The sequence below is a fragment of the Megascapheus bottae genome, chromosome 15 (genome assembly GCF_031878675.1).
Source record: "Megascapheus bottae isolate mThoBot1 chromosome 15, mThoBot2.hap1, whole genome shotgun sequence".
Lineage (NCBI taxonomy): Eukaryota > Metazoa > Chordata > Mammalia > Rodentia > Geomyidae > Megascapheus > Megascapheus bottae.
The window spans coordinates 56,628,403-56,646,145 of NC_143523.1; the positions used below are offsets into that span (position 1 = coordinate 56,628,403).

The 17,743-nt window shown below is 49.0% G+C and overlaps 1 protein-coding gene across 1 annotated transcript in view; it reads left to right on the forward strand.

The window, feature by feature from the left end:
• Wdfy4 (WDFY family member 4) overlaps positions 1-15,321 on the forward strand; it is a 248,056-nt gene extending 232,735 nt beyond the window's left edge. Inside the window, exons 55-62 of the mRNA XM_090345544.1 lie at positions 1,216-1,363; positions 2,575-2,759; positions 3,517-3,675; positions 7,513-7,692; positions 9,934-10,116; positions 10,811-10,895; positions 14,270-14,381; positions 14,917-15,321. Of these exons, the coding sequence (XP_090201670.1) occupies positions 1,216-1,363; positions 2,575-2,759; positions 3,517-3,675; positions 7,513-7,692; positions 9,934-10,116; positions 10,811-10,895; positions 14,270-14,381; positions 14,917-14,983 (1,119 nt within the window). The 3' untranslated portion in view covers positions 14,984-15,321. The remainder of the gene's footprint in view (positions 1-1,215; positions 1,364-2,574; positions 2,760-3,516; positions 3,676-7,512; positions 7,693-9,933; positions 10,117-10,810; positions 10,896-14,269; positions 14,382-14,916) is intronic.
• Positions 15,322-17,743: the final 2,422 nt, after the last annotated feature.

A 17,743-nucleotide genomic window follows, 5' to 3' on the forward strand; every position in this document is an offset into this window, starting at 1 on the left:
GCAGTCTGAGTCCAACAAGGGCAAAAAGCAGTATTAGCTTACTTAAAAAATAATCTGAAAAGCAAAAGAGGCTTGGCACATGGCTCAAATTGGTAAAGTACTTGGTGGACCCTGAGTTCCAGCTCTAAAACTACCAGAAAGAGATTTTTTAAAGTGTTTTTTGATGGATCTGGAGACTGAAGCTCAGCCCGGAAAGGCAGCCTGGATAAGCAGGTCACCCAGCAGGCAGGTAGATCACATGGTAAATAGTGCTAAGACATGTACTACTGGGGTAAGAGCATGTCCTTCCTGCATGGGCCTTTGGTCTCTTGGCAGTGTCCATTTAGAAATAGGAGGCTATGTGCTTGTATTGAGAGCCTGAGAGAACTCACAGCAGGTAGAACAAAAAGCATATAAAAATCATTGTTTTGTTTTCTATGACTTGATTACCAACACAGCATTTGATCAAGGGCTGTAACTGGGCTAAATGCTGCCCTGAGACCAAGGCTCTCCATTGAGCTTGGCCCCTGTCTTCACACATGTGGCCAGCCAGGCTCAGCTTCCACCTTGGTGCTTTCCAGCCTGGTACCCAATGATCCTTTCTGATCCAACCTACCTGGACAGGGTCCAGGTGACACAGAAGGTTTTCCCTGGATATGCAAAAGAACCAAAACAAAAACCAACAGTTGATGGCAGAAATTTGAGAAAAATGAGAATTACAAGTGCCACTTGCTAAGAAGGTTCCCATGTGCTTCTCAGAATATTTGAATAGATGTTAGTAAAGAATTCTGTGTTGACAGATGAGAGAAGGGCTGTTCTGCAGCCTCGGGCCCCTCAACTGCAGTATTTGAGGGCTACACCAGCTTATGATGCAGTTTTTTTGTATGTATGCTATTCCTAGGGCTTGAACTTAGAGCCTGGCTGCCGTCCCTGAGCTTTTGTTCAAGGCTAATCTTAACATTTGGGCCGTAGCTCCACGTGTGGCTTTTTGGTAGTTTATTGGAGCTAAGAATCTTCCCGCACTTCCTGCCTGGGCTAATTTCGAACCATGATCCTCAGAGGGCGGCCCCAGCAGCTAGGATCACAGGTGTGAATCACTGGTGCCCAGCTCATGATGCTCTTCTTTCAAGCAGACCAACAGTGCCCTGCAAGGTATGGCTATGATAGTCTGAGTTGGTCTTCTCTGGGCATTTGTCCGCTTACCACCTGTGCTGTGTGCTATGTATGCCATTCTAGCTCTTTACCAAACCCCACCCGGCCAGAAGCACAGCAGTGAAGTCGGTGCCAGGAAAGGACGTGTCCACCCCTGCGGGCCTACCCAGCTACCCACAGCCTTTTCTCCACAGTCTGCAGGCGCTGAGACCCTCCCAGGTCACGGTCAAAGGTGATTTTCTGGTCCTGTGTTGTTAATACCCCGTCCGAGGGTGGTTCTCTTCAGAGACAGGGCTCTCCTGGGAAGTTAGGGGCACAGACCTAGGAAAAGCATGGGGTCTGGCTTAGAAGGGGTAAACATGGCGGGATTCTGCAGAGGCCTCTGTCTTGGAAGCATCCAGAATCCTAGGTTAGAACCTGTCATCCGAGGACCCACATGTCTGGCTGGCTGGCTTGACACACACCTTACTCTTGCGTGTATACATGCATTTCATACATAGGCGTAAAGCTCCTCCTCTCTCCTGTTTTGGTCTCTCTGTCTCTGTCTCTTTTTGTTTCTATTTCCTTTGTCTTTTTCTATCTTTGATTCTCTTTTTGTTTCTATTTCCTTTTTCTGCCTCTGCCTCTATCTTTCTCCAGTTTTTTTCTCTGTTTTTCTTTGTTTCCTTGCTGTCTCTGTATCTACACACACACACACACACACACACACACACACACACACACACACACACACACGCACACGCCCCTCCTTTGAAAGACTAGTAGAAAAGCTCCAAGGCCCTGTGGCAGATAGCCCCTTCTGTACTTTGATCACTGTTGTCCCTGAGCACTGGCTATCCATGGAGCCAGTAGCTGAGAACACACGGCCTGGGTCCTGGCTGGTATGAACGCCAGCCCTCCTGCTGCCTAGCTACATGTGCTGTAGGGCTCAGGGCATGGTGGTTCTCCCATCCCACTCTGAAGAGTCCACATCCAGGAGAAAGGAAAGGATCCCTTTACTGGGACCTCTCCCCGACCCTACAGTCTCAGTACCAAGCCCCACTGAGAGGGGATCATTGTCTCCATTCTGCAAAGGGACTTAGGGGACAGGAATGGCTTACCCATGATGCTGCTGGTCAGCAGCAGAGACTGAACTTGGAACCTCATTCTAGCTGGGGCCTGGTGTGGTTTCCAGAGTACACTGAAGGACAAGAGCCAGCCCACATGTCCAGGCCCTCTCCTGGGGACTGCAGGAAGGGAAAGTGGCCACTGATAATGTGGGGGTCCAAGACTGAGGTGGAGCCAAGGAGAGGGGACTGGGCCAGAGCTGGGCTGACAGGACCGAAGCACGCAGCACCGGATCTTGGCGCATGCGTGGTGAGGTTCAGTTAGCCTGCAGTGGAGGATGGGTGCTATTACTCACTGGGCCCGGTCATACTCACTAGGGCTGGGGGTGGGGGGTAGATATGTTCCTTTTCTCTCTAGGATCAGAGTCCCCCAAAGGGGCCATTGGTCACATCGTCCCAACAGAAAAGACCATCCTGGCTGTGGAGAAGAACAAGGTGCTGTTGCCCCCTCTCTGGAACAAGACCTTCAGCTGGGGCTTCGATGACCTCAGCTGCTGCTTGGGGAGCTATGGCTCCGAAAAGGTGAGGGGAACAGAGAGAGCCTCACAGGAGCTGCCCCTCCTCCAGCTGGGGCCATGGTACTCAGGAGATCAGTGAGCTCAAAGCCAATCTCAGCCCCACCCAGGCTGTGCCCCAGCCTAGGAGGAGGAAGAGGAGGCCCTGGGGACCCCACACAAAGGTCCTTTGAGAGTCAGGCCACAAATCTGAGTTCCACAAAGTCCAGTTTTTACTCTGTGGCACAGCATGTGGCTGTGAGTACACTGGGCTCGTCCAGAGGTCCAGATGTGTCCTCAAACTGGGTAGGAAGGGCTAAGGGGTCTCACCAGCTGCCCAAGGCTGGTATAGATGGAGACTTCTGGCTGAGCCCATCAGGAACAAAGCCCTCTGCAGATGGCCTCATGCCACCATTAGATTTGCAGCTGTCTCTGTCTTCTTTCTAGCCCTTTCCTATCCCGTTGCTGTCCCACCCCACCCATTGCATCTCATGAATTCCCCACCTTCCACACTCAGTCCTGCCCTGGCCCCACCTAGTACCAGCCACTTCCTCTGGGCATCTGGGTAGATCGTCATCCTATGCCTGCTTGTGTGACTTATCACCACTGGAGCCTGTGGATTCAGGCCTGGGATGGCCTAGGTGGGGTCACTGGGCCTGGTTTCGGATTGTACACTGCGTCCTTAGTTCTCGGGCACCCAGGCAGTTTGTTCTCCCCTCTAGGATTGTCCTGGCTTTTTTGGGCTTCTGCCTGCCCCACACCAGTGTTCATTCTCATCTCCTCAGGTCCTGATGACATTCGAGAACCTGGCTGAGTGGGGTCGCTGCCTGTGTGCCGTGTGCCCATCCCCCACGATGGTGGTCACAGCCGGGTTCAGCACGGTGGTGTGTGTGTGGGCGCTCAGCGTGGTCCGAGGCCGCCCGAGAGGCCTGCACCTGCGGCAGGTATGTGCCCAGGGAGGAACCCTGACATGGGTATGCCTGTGCTGTGGGCAGCCATGGCACCTGAACTCACCCAACCTGAAGCACCTGTTCCCTGTGAGGAACAGAGGCTGGCCCATAGCTCTGTGAGACCATGTCGTACACAGCTGCCAGCACATGCACCAGGACCAGTGAGGAAGCCGTTCTCTCCAAGTTCACAGAGGCAGACAATGAGACTATGTGAGAAGGCAAGGTTGAAATCGGAAGTGGAATCAACAGCAGGCCCCAGGGAGGGACAGCCCTGCACCTCATCCAGCACGCACCAGGCCTCTATGCTCTAATGTTAATCCTTCAAATCAGGCACTTTCTAATGAGGAAATGGAGGCACCGAAAGGCTGAGTGTGTGTTTAAATCTGGGTTCATCTATCAATCTCTAAATTGCATGCTTTTTGTATGTATGTGGGTGCAGGTACTGGGACTTGAACTCAGGGCCTGGGCACTGTCCCTAAGCTTTTTGGGTCAAGACTGGCACTCTACCACTTGAGTCACAACTCCACTTGCAGCTGTTGTGTGGTTGCTTGGAAATAAAAATGTCATAGACATTCCTTCCCAGGCTGACTTTGAACCATGATTCCCACATCCCAGCCTCCTGAGTAGCAAGAATTACAGTCATGATCCCCCTAAGGGGACTATTTTTATTTAAAAATTCAGCATGTGAAGAAATGAAAATGACATATAGTCACTACCACCTGAGCATTCCATCGCCCAGCTTTCTTCCTACATATTCTTGAACTTGGGTCAGGGCATCCACAGGAACAATTCCAATTTAAAAATGCAGATCATGTGGGCATCTGTTTTGCAGTTAGCCGCAGAGCCCCAAAGGAAGAAAATCAAATAAATGCTACAAAATTCACCTGTGCCTGGGTTCCAAAAGCTGGATTTCTCTGGAAATGTGTACTTTCTTGGAGCTGGACACTGTCACCTGCTTTATCCCCAAGACAGAGCAAGGCCTGTTCAGGGAGAGGGATGTGCCAGGCAGGAGAACACGCACCTAAGTACAGTCTTGGGGGACAGGCTCCTGTGCAGGCACGGTCTTAGGGATCCCCTGAAACACCAGCTTCTTAGCAAAGGGGATCCATCTCTGACCTGAAGACAGACATGTCATCATCCACAAGCTCCATCAACACTTGTTAAAGCTATCCCACTAAAGAGACATTTCAAATTCTTTTCAAAGGCAAACAATTTCCTATAATCCTCATGCACGTCTTCATTTCTGCATATTTCTGCTTGATATACATATTTATACCTTTTCCCAGCCTGTGTAGATATTTGTATTCTGCTTTTAGCCAGCCTATCAAGTTCTCATTTTTCTGCAGCCTCTATAATTTACATTTCAATCATTTCAGATTATTCCATTTCCTCAAAATTACATTTCAAGTCCAATTCACCACAGCTTAGTAATACCTTTTCTCCTAAAACTAGGCAATTAAGTTATTTCCAAGTTTCCACTATTTTAAATAGTGCTGTAGAAGGCATCTTTGTGTTTGCTTTTAAATAATTATTTCTTATGATAATTTTGGAGTAGATTTACTAAGCAGTGCTGTAAGGTTTTTCAAATTCATATTATAGATTCTTGACGCTACCAATAATAATTTCAACTAACCACCTGGGCCACTCATACCACTATGAATTATTTTGAGATGTTTGTTTTATTTATATTTTGGCTACCTCAGTGTTCTGGAGGCTGATACACTGAAGTGATGCCAGTTGACCCTCATGGAGGTATTATTCCATAAAGACACCAGTGGCTCACACCAGTGAAATCACCATTGTGAAGGATGCTGAGATCTGAGGATCACAGTTTGAAGCCAGCCCAGGCAGATAAATCTTCTAGACTCTTACTTCTAATTAACCCAGCAAAGAAACAAAAATGGAGTTGTGGTGCAAGTTATTGAATGCCAGCCTTGAGCAACAAACTGAGTCAATGCCCATCCCTGAGTACCAGGACACACACACACACACACACACACACACACACACACACTTTACTCTGCAAATATGGAAGAACACATAGGAACCACATTCAAAACTGCTATGTCCTCCCTTGCTTTCCTCTGCCTTTCAGGGCTCAGGGTATATGGATGTTGAGCCCTAGACAGCCACTTTGAGCTGTGTATTCTGCGTGTGGAGACAAGTGCATGCCATGCAGGTTGCCCTGTATAGTGCGGGCTGCTTCCAGTCCATAATGATTAGTTTGCATCAGCACTTGACTCAGAACAGCTGTTTTCGAGACCCTGGACTCCATACCTTGGCCTCCTTTCCTCACCCGTGGAGCTGCTGGGCCCCCTGTGGTCACAGCTGTGAGCAGCCCTCTTGGCAGGGGATCAGGAAGCCCTGTCCAGTCCTCTCCTCATGCCACTTAGGATTTCTGTGTTTCTGAGATGACCCAAATCCTCTTCCCTGGGTTCTTCCCAGAAGCTTGCCGCCACCATCTGGTTGGTGTCACATTAGGACCCACGGAGGACAAAAGGGAACCTTTGGCAAAACTTTTAATTGCTGTCATCAGGCAAAATGACAGCTTTGAAAAATGATGCTGGGTCTTGTTGACCCAAATGAGCAAGCGGTTGTCTTTGCCCTGAGGATGGAGGTTTACCAGCAGGCTGGCCAGGCCAGTCACGTTCCGAATGCCACCTCTGCACGCCTCTGGCCAATTCCAGAGGACAGCAGGCTCAGGGTCTCTCATGTCAGGCTTTCCCAGCTGCATGAGATGCTTGGGGCAGAATCCTTGCCAGGCCTGCAGCAGGGGGCCACACCCACTTGGGTTCCTTAACAGTACTTCCACTAGAGAGTAAAGCCTCTAGGAAAATCTGCACACACAACTACCCCATGAGTCAGACCAGGCCCTGAATAGCCCATAGCTGAAGCCAAGAGCAAGGCCCTTATATCAACATTGGCCATGAAACCAGTCACTGTGAGTGTGTGTGTGTGTGTACAATACACGCACGCTTATGTCGGTACTGGGGCTTGAACTTGGAGCCTTTGCTATTTTGCTCAAGGCTAGCACTCAACTACTTGTGCCACAGGTCCACCTATTGGCTTTTCTAGTGGTTTACTGGAGATAATAGTTTCATGGACCTTCCTGTCTAGGTTGGCTTTGAATTGTGATCCTCACATCTCAGATCTCAGCTTCCTCAGTAGCTAGGATTATAATGAGCATGAAGCACTGGCCCGTAGAGAAAAAAGTCACATGTTATTAGATGGTGATATGCCTCTCATCCTTCTTCCAGTTTAAATCAAGGACATCTGTACTTCTTGGTGTCATAGTGTGACCCTCTCAACATGAGCATGCCCAAGAGTCTCCTGGAAGGCTATGAGAATGCACATTACAGGACTCTGCCATTTTCTGACTTCAGTCTAGGGAATGGCCTGAGAATTCCATTTCTAGCAAGCTCCCAGTGAGGCTGCGAGGCTGCTGAGGCATCTGGCCTGGACAGCACAGCCAACTTTTCTAGTTGCCGCCTTTACATGTTAATAGCACCGTGGGCTCCTTCCAGTTCCAGATGCATGCTGGGAAGCCCGAGCCTAAGGACACTGCTGGCCTCTGGTTGGGTTATCATACAGCAGCGATTCCTAATTATCTCCAGCTGGGCCTCAAATCCTGGAAATGGATGTTACAGAGAGACAGCTGTGGGCTGCACAAGTGTGCACCCCCGCACCCCCAGTGTAGGCTCTGGGATCACTGAATCACTCTGAGCCTCTGTTTCCCCATCTTGGGCCTGGCAGTAAAGTAAGCGGTGGGGAACCTGAGTAGTCCAGTTAAGGGTTTCTGTCATAATCTCCGGGTCTGCCTTCTGTCCCCAGGCTTTGTACGGACACACTCAGGCTGTCACGTGCCTGGCAGCCTCAGTCACCTTCAGCCTACTGGTGAGTGGTTCCCAGGACTGCACCTGCATCCTCTGGGACCTGGACCACCTCGCACACGTAGCCCGCCTGCCCACCCATCGAGAGGGCATCTCAGCCATCGCCATCAGTGATGTCTCGGTGAGACTGCTGTTCTCCAAGTCTGTGTTCTCCTCATGGCTATGAATCTGCATGGTAGCATGCTGGTTACCATGCCAGGGATCTGTGTGTGAGGACACACATGTGTGCACATGTGAACGTGTTCACATACACATATATGAATATAACCACATATGCACACAGATGACATGTGTATATATCCACATGTGTGTACATGTATGTGCATGTGAAAACATATGTGCATGTACATATATTTATATATCCATATACATGCATGTCCACACACATAACATGTGTGTACATACCCACATGTATATACATATGTGTGTGAGTATAAATAAGTATACATGTGTACACATGTATGTGTACATGCATACATACACAAATATATGTGCATATATAGGTGTACATATAAGTGTATAGTATATGTACTCAGATGTACATATACATGTATACTTATATATGTATGTGTATATTATAACATGCACACATATATAAAACCAATGTGGCTTTTCGTCCAGCATGGATGCTCTCTCCTGGGTATGAGCTCTCTGAGGCTTCTGAGTTCCTGCTTAAAGTCAAACAAAATCCCAGGGACTTAGTAGTACATGGCTGTGTGGGTGGAAGATTCATAGATGAAAGGAAAGATGATGGAAAGTCTTGATCCCATGTTTGGCTGGATGTAGTGCTTCAGACAGGCTTAACTATAGGATATTTGTTATATATGTGAATGGATGGCGTGTGGACGGGTGGATGGACAGAAAAATGGATGGACAAATAGAATAATACGAGGATAAATGGATGGATGGATGGATGGATGGATGGATGGATGAATGGATGGAAATATGGGTATGTGGACTTATGAGTGGATAAGTAGATTGAAGATGGATGGATAAATAGTTGGAAGTATGAGTGGGTGAACATAAGAATAGATGGAAGAAAGATGTGTGGATGCATAGATGAAAGATAGTGGAAGGTGCATAGGTAGATACCTAATGTATCAGAGAAGGCGCAAATCCGTGATCTGGGTGGACGTAGAACCCAAGCCCCAAAGAACATATTCCAAGCCATATGTCTCAGAGCTAGCTGGGTTCATTACACTTTTGTTGGGCCCAGAACTGGGTGCTGGGTACAGTGTCTGGCCTCAGGACAGCTATCTCTACACACCTGGAAAGGGCTGCAATAGAATCCAGCCTATGGAAGGGCGTTGAGTTTCCTATGTGGTTAGGCAAGGCTTAAAGGCACTTCCCCATCATTCCAGTGGCTGCCACTCTTATTTTTATAGGCTAGACAGGACTTGGAGAGACACTCTGGATGTGAGTGTTTTAGGAGATGCAATAGGGAAATTTCTTATCCGTGGTTCCCTTTGAGGGCATCACCCAACTTTATGAGCCACTTGCAGCCATTGGAACCTCTGTCCCATGCTTTCCACTGGGTGAAATCCGAAACTTCTTCACAGGCCTAAGCCAGGAAGTCACTTGTAGGCCTTTTGGCCCTGTCCCGAGGCAGGTGTCACCTCAGCTGGGGTTATCTATGGAAACCAGGGTGTGGCCAGGGACAGGGCTCTGGGAACAACTCCAAAAGTCACCCAGTGTGTTTGTTTTCTGCTCCTATAACAAAGGGCCTAGAAAAACTTAAGACTTACTTTGTGTGCAGTCTACGAATGGCTAGCATCGTTGTTGTGTGTCTTGAGTCAAGGTGGAACCACATACAGAGGGGGATAGAACAGAGCTGCTCTCACACAGAAGCAGAGGTGAGAAAGGTGGGGGGGGAGGTACATAAAGGGTCCAGGGACAAAGTAATCTTTTAAGACACTTCCAGTGACCTGTCTCCCTTAACCAGGCTTCGCTGTTTAGTTCCTACCATCTCCCAATAGTGCTATCAAAATTATGAATCTTTCAGTGGATCAATCCATTTGTTTAGGCCATGGCCCCCATAATCCAATCACACCTCTGTGATTAGCCCCACCAGCTGGGGACCAGCTCTTCCACACATAGGCCTTATGGGGAGCACTTCATCTCAAATCATAACAGCCAGTCACCATCTGCCAGAGAAAGCACTATCCCAAACATCATCGCAACCATAAAGAGTCAAGAAGTTAGCTGTGTAGAAATAGTACACTGCGAAGCGTGTCTTAGGGGACTTAGGGGCTATGTTGGTTCGTTGCAAGCAGAAGGCAGGATTGGGTGATGCAGTGCCCAGACTGGGTGACTGAACAGAGGGCCAGTGGGTTGGCAGGGACAGCAGCTGTGGTTTCCGCAGGGCATCATCGTCTCCTGTGCGGGAGCCCACTTGTCCCTATGGACTGTGAATGGACAGCCCCTGGCCAGCATCACCACCGCCTGGGGTCCCGAAGGAGCCATAACCTGCTGCTGTGTGGCCGAGGGCCCAGCGTGGGACACGAGTCACGTGATCATCACCGGAAGTCAAGATGGCATTGTTCGGGTAGGTGTGCTTGGGTCAGAGTGACAATAAGATATAAAAAATGTATGCTCCATTTTCCCCATTTCTGTCAGGGGTCCAGTTCTACAAGTTGCCTTTGAGACCTTCCTAGACTAGGTAGCAGTTACAGAAAAATGAAAGGTAAGAATTTCCCTAGGAGGAAAGTAAATAAAATAACATATATATGTATATGCACACACACATATATATATGCCTATATACATGTACACATGTATTATATGTAAACACAGGTGCATACTTGCATATACATGCACATGTATGCATGCATGCACATACATATGTAACATATACCCTATATATGTATGCACTTGCATATTATATACCACACACACGAATTGTGTAGTGCACATATGTGTTCATATATTAAGAAAAGAAAGAACAAGAGAATAAAGCCTGGAGCTCAATGGAGTTCCAGTCCCAGCATTGTCACATAAATAGAAAAACTACAGGGAGGCACCTCTGGAGGAGGAAGCATGGAAGGACCAGGGATGAGAGCGAGAAGCCTCCCTGTGGAGAGTGATAACTGACACGGTGTGGCTGTGCTTTACCCTTCCTTCTCCAGAAGTAGAAACCCAATGCCTCCTCCTCCTCTCCCTCCCCGCCTGCCTGCCACCTCCCCTCAGGCTACTGACAGCAGCATTTCCCCAGCTCATGACATGTTCACTTTTCTGGACAGATTTGGAAGACAGAAGACATGAAGATGTCCATTCTGGGGCAAGGAACAACAGAAGAAACCTCCACTCAGCCTCCAAGCCCCAGAGGTACCTGCCTGGCTAAGAGAAGGCCACCTCCGCCCTGCGCTATCTCCCTTCCCTCTTCTCTTCCTTGCTTTACCTCCTGGGCTGCGGCTTTAGCCAGGGGCTGCAGAGCTCGGGAAAGCCATCTCTTCTCTATAGTGCTCCGGGGTGCTTCATGGCCCTACAGACAGTGGGGATCAGGGATCCTGAGCTTCAGAAAGGGAGACACATCTCAGTGATTTTGACTTGATGCTCTGCACCTGCCCGGATGGGCCTAATACCCACCAAGGAGCTGCCTGTGCCTGGCTACTTGCCTGGATGGAACAGGAAGCAACCCCTTCCCCAGAAGCGGGAGTGGAAGGTGGAGCCCTCCTGTCTCAGACAGCCCTGCTAGCCTTGGTTTAGTCAACCCAACCCCGCAGGACAGGATCCTCAATACAAGCCTGGAATTATCTCCAGGATGAGTCTCCATATGAATCTGAGGGACTTGCTCAGGGACTTGAGAAAATGTCGATTCTGCCAGACATCGATGGCACATATCTGTAATCCCAGCTACTCGGGAGGCTGAGATCTGAACATCCTGACTCAAACCCAACTTGGGAGTAAAAGTCTGTGAAACTCTGTCTCTCATTAGTTAGCAAAAGGCTGAAAGTGGAGGTGTAACTCAAGTGGTGGAGTGTCGACCTTGTGCAGAAAAAATCAGCAATCAAGAGCAGAAGGCCTGGAATTTAAGTGCAGCACTGGCGAGCACTCTAGCTCACACACACGTGACTCCGTTCAATCACTGGGATCTCTATAACAGGTTATGACAGAAGAAAAATATAAAATATATACTCTAACAATCTCAGCGCTTTTCTGGAGAGCAGCAAGGCTGGTGCTCTGCCACTTGAGGCCCAGCTCCACTTCTGGTTTCTTGATGTCTCACAGACTTTCCTGGAGAGGCTGGCTTTGAATCATGGTCCTCAGATCTCAGCCTCCTGAATAGCTAAGATTACAGGCATGAGCCAACAGTATTCTGCACCCTCCATTTGTCCATATGGAAGAGAACCAGTATAGGTCTCTTATTTGCAGCCTGCTTAGGGAGCAGCTCTGTCGGCACCTGCACAGGGCTGCCTGCCATCTTGGGTTTAGGCCCAATAAGCTAAAGGCATTAGCTTAGCCAGTGACTGAAATAAGGATGCTCATAAAAAAAGGCTAGCTGAGTGCAGTGGCTCACACCTATAATCCTAGCTACTCAGGAGGCTGAGATCTAAGGATTGCAGTTCAACACCAGCCCAGGCACTAAAGTCTGTGAGATTCTTATCTCCAATTAACCATCAGAAAACCAGAAGTGGCTCTGTGACTCAAGGGGTAGGATGGTAGCCTTGAGCTGAAGAGCTCAGAGACAACACCCATGCCCAGAGTTCAAGTCCCATGATCAACCCAAAGGAAGAAGAAGGAAGAGGAGGAAGGGGAAGGGGAGGGGGAGGGGAGGAGGAAGAGAAAGAAGAAGAAGAGGAAGAAGAAGAGGAGGAAGAAGAAGGCGGCAGTGGCTAAGTGAATGGCTGGACTGGTGTATGAATGGACAGATGAAGAAGAGGCACCTTAGAACCGTTCTCAGGTTCAGAACGTGCCAGCAGACCAATGGGTTTCTTAGCAGCATCAACAACTCCAGTGAGGCTGTGTTCATTGACTTGAGTCTTAGAAATGACTGACTTTAGACCCAGTCACTTGTCTGATTCTGTTTCCTGGTCTGTCAAATAGAAGTCCTGTACCTCTGTCATACACAGCATTGATGACAGAAATGTAACAGACATAGGCCAGGATGAGGTTTTTTTCTTTGAACACAGTAGCTGATGATGAGATTAAGGAGATTACAAGATGGTTTCAGTGATAGAGTCCCCAGTCCATACTTTGGCCATCCATCCTGACCTAAGACCGTTGCCCTTGAGCTGTGGTAAGGTTTGCCATGAAATGACACACTGCCATACACACTCAACAAATCTGCATGCCGGTCGACACATGTAACTCTCTAGGGGACTTTAATAAGGAAGCAAGTGCTTTTGTTTTGTGCCAGGTTTGAGGCTTTAATTAAGGGCCTGGATGCTGTCCTTAAAGTCTTTTGCTCAAGGCTAACATTCTAGCATTCGAGTCACAGCTCCACTTCTGGCTTTTAGGGTAGTTTACTGGGGATAAGAGTCTCTCAGACTTTCTTGCCCAGGTTATCTTGCAACGTAAGACCCTCAAATCTCAGCCTCCTGAGCGCCTAAGATTACCAGTGTGATTCACCGCCATCCCCGGCCTGTCGTTTTCATAATACTGTTCAAATTGTTTTTGTTGGAAAGGGAGAAGTATTAAGAGTGACACGTGCATAGCTGCACACGTGTCCTTGTGGCGTGTATTGCTGCATCGTTTCCAGTGTCTTCAGGGGCAAGAAAGGAGATTCTTTAAAGATATTGAGGATCTGGCATCTGTGGGCAGATGTAATCTCATTTCTGCCCAGAATTCATTTATTTGTCATATGCAGCAAGAAGCAACCCAATTGAATACAATTTATTTCAGAAATCACTCCCTCGATTAGCACTCAATCTGTTAGATAAAAAGCACCCGGGAAAAGTGTGCTGTTTGGACTTGCGTTGGAATTTACAGATGCCTAGTTCTGACTCCGGGCAATTTCTCCCACTGGTATCTCTTAGCTTTCCCTGGTGCCCGGGCCTGCCTGCACAGGCAGACAAGCACCCCAGGACCACCGAGAGCACGGCGGCACCTCTCCTACTCCAAGTCCAGCCAAGTAGCTTCACAGGGAGGTGACCAGCTGCTGTCTCTCCATCTCACCCTTCACATCGAAAGAATGACTGTTTGTCCCCAAATACAGTCATTAAAATGAGTGAAGTAATAATCATTGAGTTATATATTTTTTTGGAAAAAAATAATAAAAAAATGTTCTCAGCATTTAATTATTGGTTGTGGCATGAGAGGATTTAGATAAGTTGATAATGCCGACTTTATGTAATTTATTTTTACTAGGCAATTACAGGCTGCATTACATCCTGGCAGCAAGGTATTGTGGGGCATCTTATTAAGCATAAAGCCAGTAAACACTGATGAACAATTTTGCTGAACTAGGCATGCAATTTAGAAAGCAATAATACACAAATCCAATTTGGTACACAATGGATACCGTGGCACGTCAGCACATGTAACTATCACAGCCTGCAAATTAAATTGGGACGGTCCTTTTTTTTTTCTTTTTGCAACAGCACTAGCTAAGATTAAATATATTTCCCCCCTCAATTTAGCAAGTTGCTGACCGCAAATATAAATATGTGTGTGTGTGCAGCCCGCTGTATGAATGTACACGACCTCGTGCATGGAGCCACTCGGGTGCTCTAACTCTTCCTCTTGCACATTTCTGTCAGGTCTCAGGTGGGAGAAGAACCTCGCCTTGAGTCGAGAGCTGGACATCAGCGTTGCTTTGACAGGCAAACCCAGTAAGGCCAATCCTGCCCTGACAGCCCTGGCTGTGTCAAAGTAAGTGCAAACCTGGCTTCCCCAGGCCTCCAGTAGAAGGTGCTGTGACTTCCCTAGCAAAATCCCATTGGCTCTGGGCTCTGGCCAGGCTGTCAGGCAGGCCCACCAGTCTCAGCCTCCAGGCCACACTAGACCTTAGGAAATACTGTTTATGGTCATAGACAACACTTGTTTCCCGTGGTTTTAGCTATCACAGTGACCCGGTAGAAATAGTTGCTATTGATCGATCAGCTCTCCACATGGGAAGTATCATCCCGGGCTGTGCTAAGAGAGGCAGGGCCAAGCTTGCTTTCTGGAATCCCCAGCATCTTTCTCTCTGTCTTCTGCGACCTGCCACCTTCACAGCTCAAGGCCCCTGCTGCCCTGGTCAGTGGCATCTCCATTTGTTCCAATGGAGTCCCCAGCTTCAGGGAGATGAAGCCAGGCATGTCTCCACATGGTCCTGGATGGAGCCCCAGAGGCCGTTTTCCTGAGGGTGGACTGAGCTCTCGGTCCTCACACACAATGCACTTGTCTTTTTCTTTTTCTTCCCAAGAAACCAGACGAAACTCCTGGTTGGTGACGAGAAGGGAAGAATATTCTGCTGGTCTGCAGATGGGTAGGCGGGAGGGAGTGGCTAGAGCCTCCGGCCCACAACGGAGAGGGAGTCCCTGGAGCCAACCGCAGTGGTGTCCACCCAAGAGCTTCCGGTACCTCCTCACCCAGTTTCTAGAGAAGAAGAGGCCTCTGGGTGCAGCTCTGTGTATTTCAAAACATCTCCAGCACCCATGACACTTCTGAACAAAGCATCAGCACATTCATTTGTGCTGGAAACTGACCTGTCTGTGAGGAAGTGCACGTGGAATCACTCACCTTACCCTGGGCCCAGTATACTGCAAAATGGTGGCTGGAAATTGGTGGAGAAGGTCCCATTGTCTTTATTTTATTAAAGCAACTATTTTCCAACTACAAAAGTTCCTGAGTTCCAGATGGTCCTTGCTCTCTCCTCGTGTGTCCAAACCTCTACCCCAAGAGAGGCCAGTATGAGCAGCCACTGCTTAGCAGCCAGCTTCCGCGGCTGACACAAGGACTCCACAGACAGAGCAGGCTGTGTCCCCAGCCTGGTCTGGCTTGCCCAGCTCTTCCTTGGTCCCTCCCTACATAGACAAGCACCCCTGTCCACACGATCTTGTGCTATCACTGTCTTAAGGGATCTGTGGAAATTGTTCTCCTAAAAACACTTGGTAGATACTGCAGTTCCTTGCATCCTCTGTGGAACTCTAGAACCTTCTAGAACCTGGCAGCCTAGAGTTCACCCTTAGTCTAATATGTCGTCCCCAGCCTAAGACTTTCAACACTCCTAGAAAGGAAATCACAGGCATATTGAATGAAATCAAAAGTGGCTGCAGAGGGACTGGAAGAAGTGAACACTCCTTAGCTTCAGCTCCTCTCCTGAGGTCCCTTCTAGGGCCCAAGCTGGGTGCCAGTCCTGGCCATACTTCTCCAAGCTCTCAGAGACCTTGGTGGCCAACCCCATTCAGTGTCTCCCAGGCCTAGGGATGGCACAGAAACAAACTTGGTGTCTATGGCCTCCGGTTTTCAGGCCTTTAGGTGGGCAGAGAGTCGGCTTACAGATACATGATATTCAGAAAAGAGGTGAAATGCAACTAGGTCAAATAAAACGGGATGTACTCATTTATCTGGAAAGTTCGAGATCTTTCTAACAGATAGATGGAGGGGTCCAGGCTGTCGTCTGGTCCTGGGCCCGTGGATCACAGCACCTCCATGCTGTCTGCTTATGTCCTCTCACCGATCTGGGTCTTCTCCCTGCGGTCTCAGGACAGGGGCTTGGGAAGGGCCTCCAGCTGATTCAGTCAGGGAGGAACCCACATTCCACTGCTCTTCACCTGCAAACTGCCCCTCCCTCCTCTACCCTTCCCTTCGTGTGTGCCCCTATGAATAGTGCCCCAGCCCTGGCCCTCCCTGCCAAGACTCAGCTCTGGTCACCTTGCATGCTGTGGCCACGCATCCATCCTAGAATGCCCACCGTGGACCTCCTGTGGTTTCTATGTCTTGACTTGCAGAGAGGGTGGCGGGCACCCCACCCACATCTCCTTCATGCCCAAGGAGAGCAGTGCTGGCATGGGTGACTAGAAGTACAAGGAAAGCAGCATGGTGGACACTGGAGCCCTGCCAAGACTCAGAGCTACCCTCTGAGAGTCCCCTCCCCCTCAAACTCAGGTTGTGTCCCCCTCTGTATCAGGACAGGCCCAGCTTGACCTGAGACGTGGTTACTCTCCCAAAGTGTCCATCATTCACAGTAAATTCACTTTTAACTACAGGTATTTGATAATCTATGTGGGGATCACTCGCCCTACTCCCTCTACCTCTTAGAAGCAGGGGAAGTTGGTGGCTAGCTGGGGACCCCAGGAACTAAGTGGGGCCATTAAGTTGCATGTGTTAACAGATTGACATGCAACAGTGGGACCTCATGGCCGACTCTCAAGGACCTGACCCAGTTTCAAGGCCTTCTGGATCCCCTTAGCCATCTTCCAGGGCTCCCCAGGTCCCCCAACTCTGCCCGGGCCCCCACCATCCATGCCCCAGGTTCCCAGCTGAGTCCCCTGGAAATGACAGCAGCTATCATCTCCCAAGCTCTGCCAACAGCCCAGACGCCAGTCCTGAGAACCCAGCCATGGGAGCTGCCGAGAACCAGAAGATTGAATTTGACCACATTGAAATGCAGCCAGGCAGGGCACGTTTGGGGAGAAATAGAGTCTTCATATGAAAATCTTGGATGAGATTTGTTTAGCATAAAGCCCAATCTCTTTGAACCCAAATCAGTTTTGCTTTAGTAAGTTCTTGAGTACACATCCCATTTCCAGGCGTGTGTGTGTGTGTGTGTGTGTGTGTGTGTGTGTGTGTGTGTGTGTGCACGCATCTGAATGTGCATTTGCTCTGTTCAGAATTTCCCTACTGGACTAGAAGACAGTCTTTTGTCCCAGGACTAGTTGATAGTGGGAATGTTTTTTTTTAGTGTTGTATAGTATCACTGTGCATCCCCGTGGTCTTCACCCACGAGACTGGGTCCCAAGCACCTCTCACTGACATTGCTCACGAGATTACCTTAGCTACATCTCATACTTGCTCATTTATTCCCTCACTCGCTAGCGTTGAACGAAAGAAAAAAGGTACCTGATCTGAGCCAGACTGGGGGCCTGATGGAGAGAGGTTGTGTCCAGATACTCACTTTGTGTGGTCAGCTCTGTGGTCACTGCTCTGCCCTGCAACATGGGGCAGAAGGGAAGGGGCCTGTTAAAGCCCTTCAGACAGGGCAGTGGCAGAGGCTGGTCAAGCCCCAGGCCTTGAAACCATATGACTAC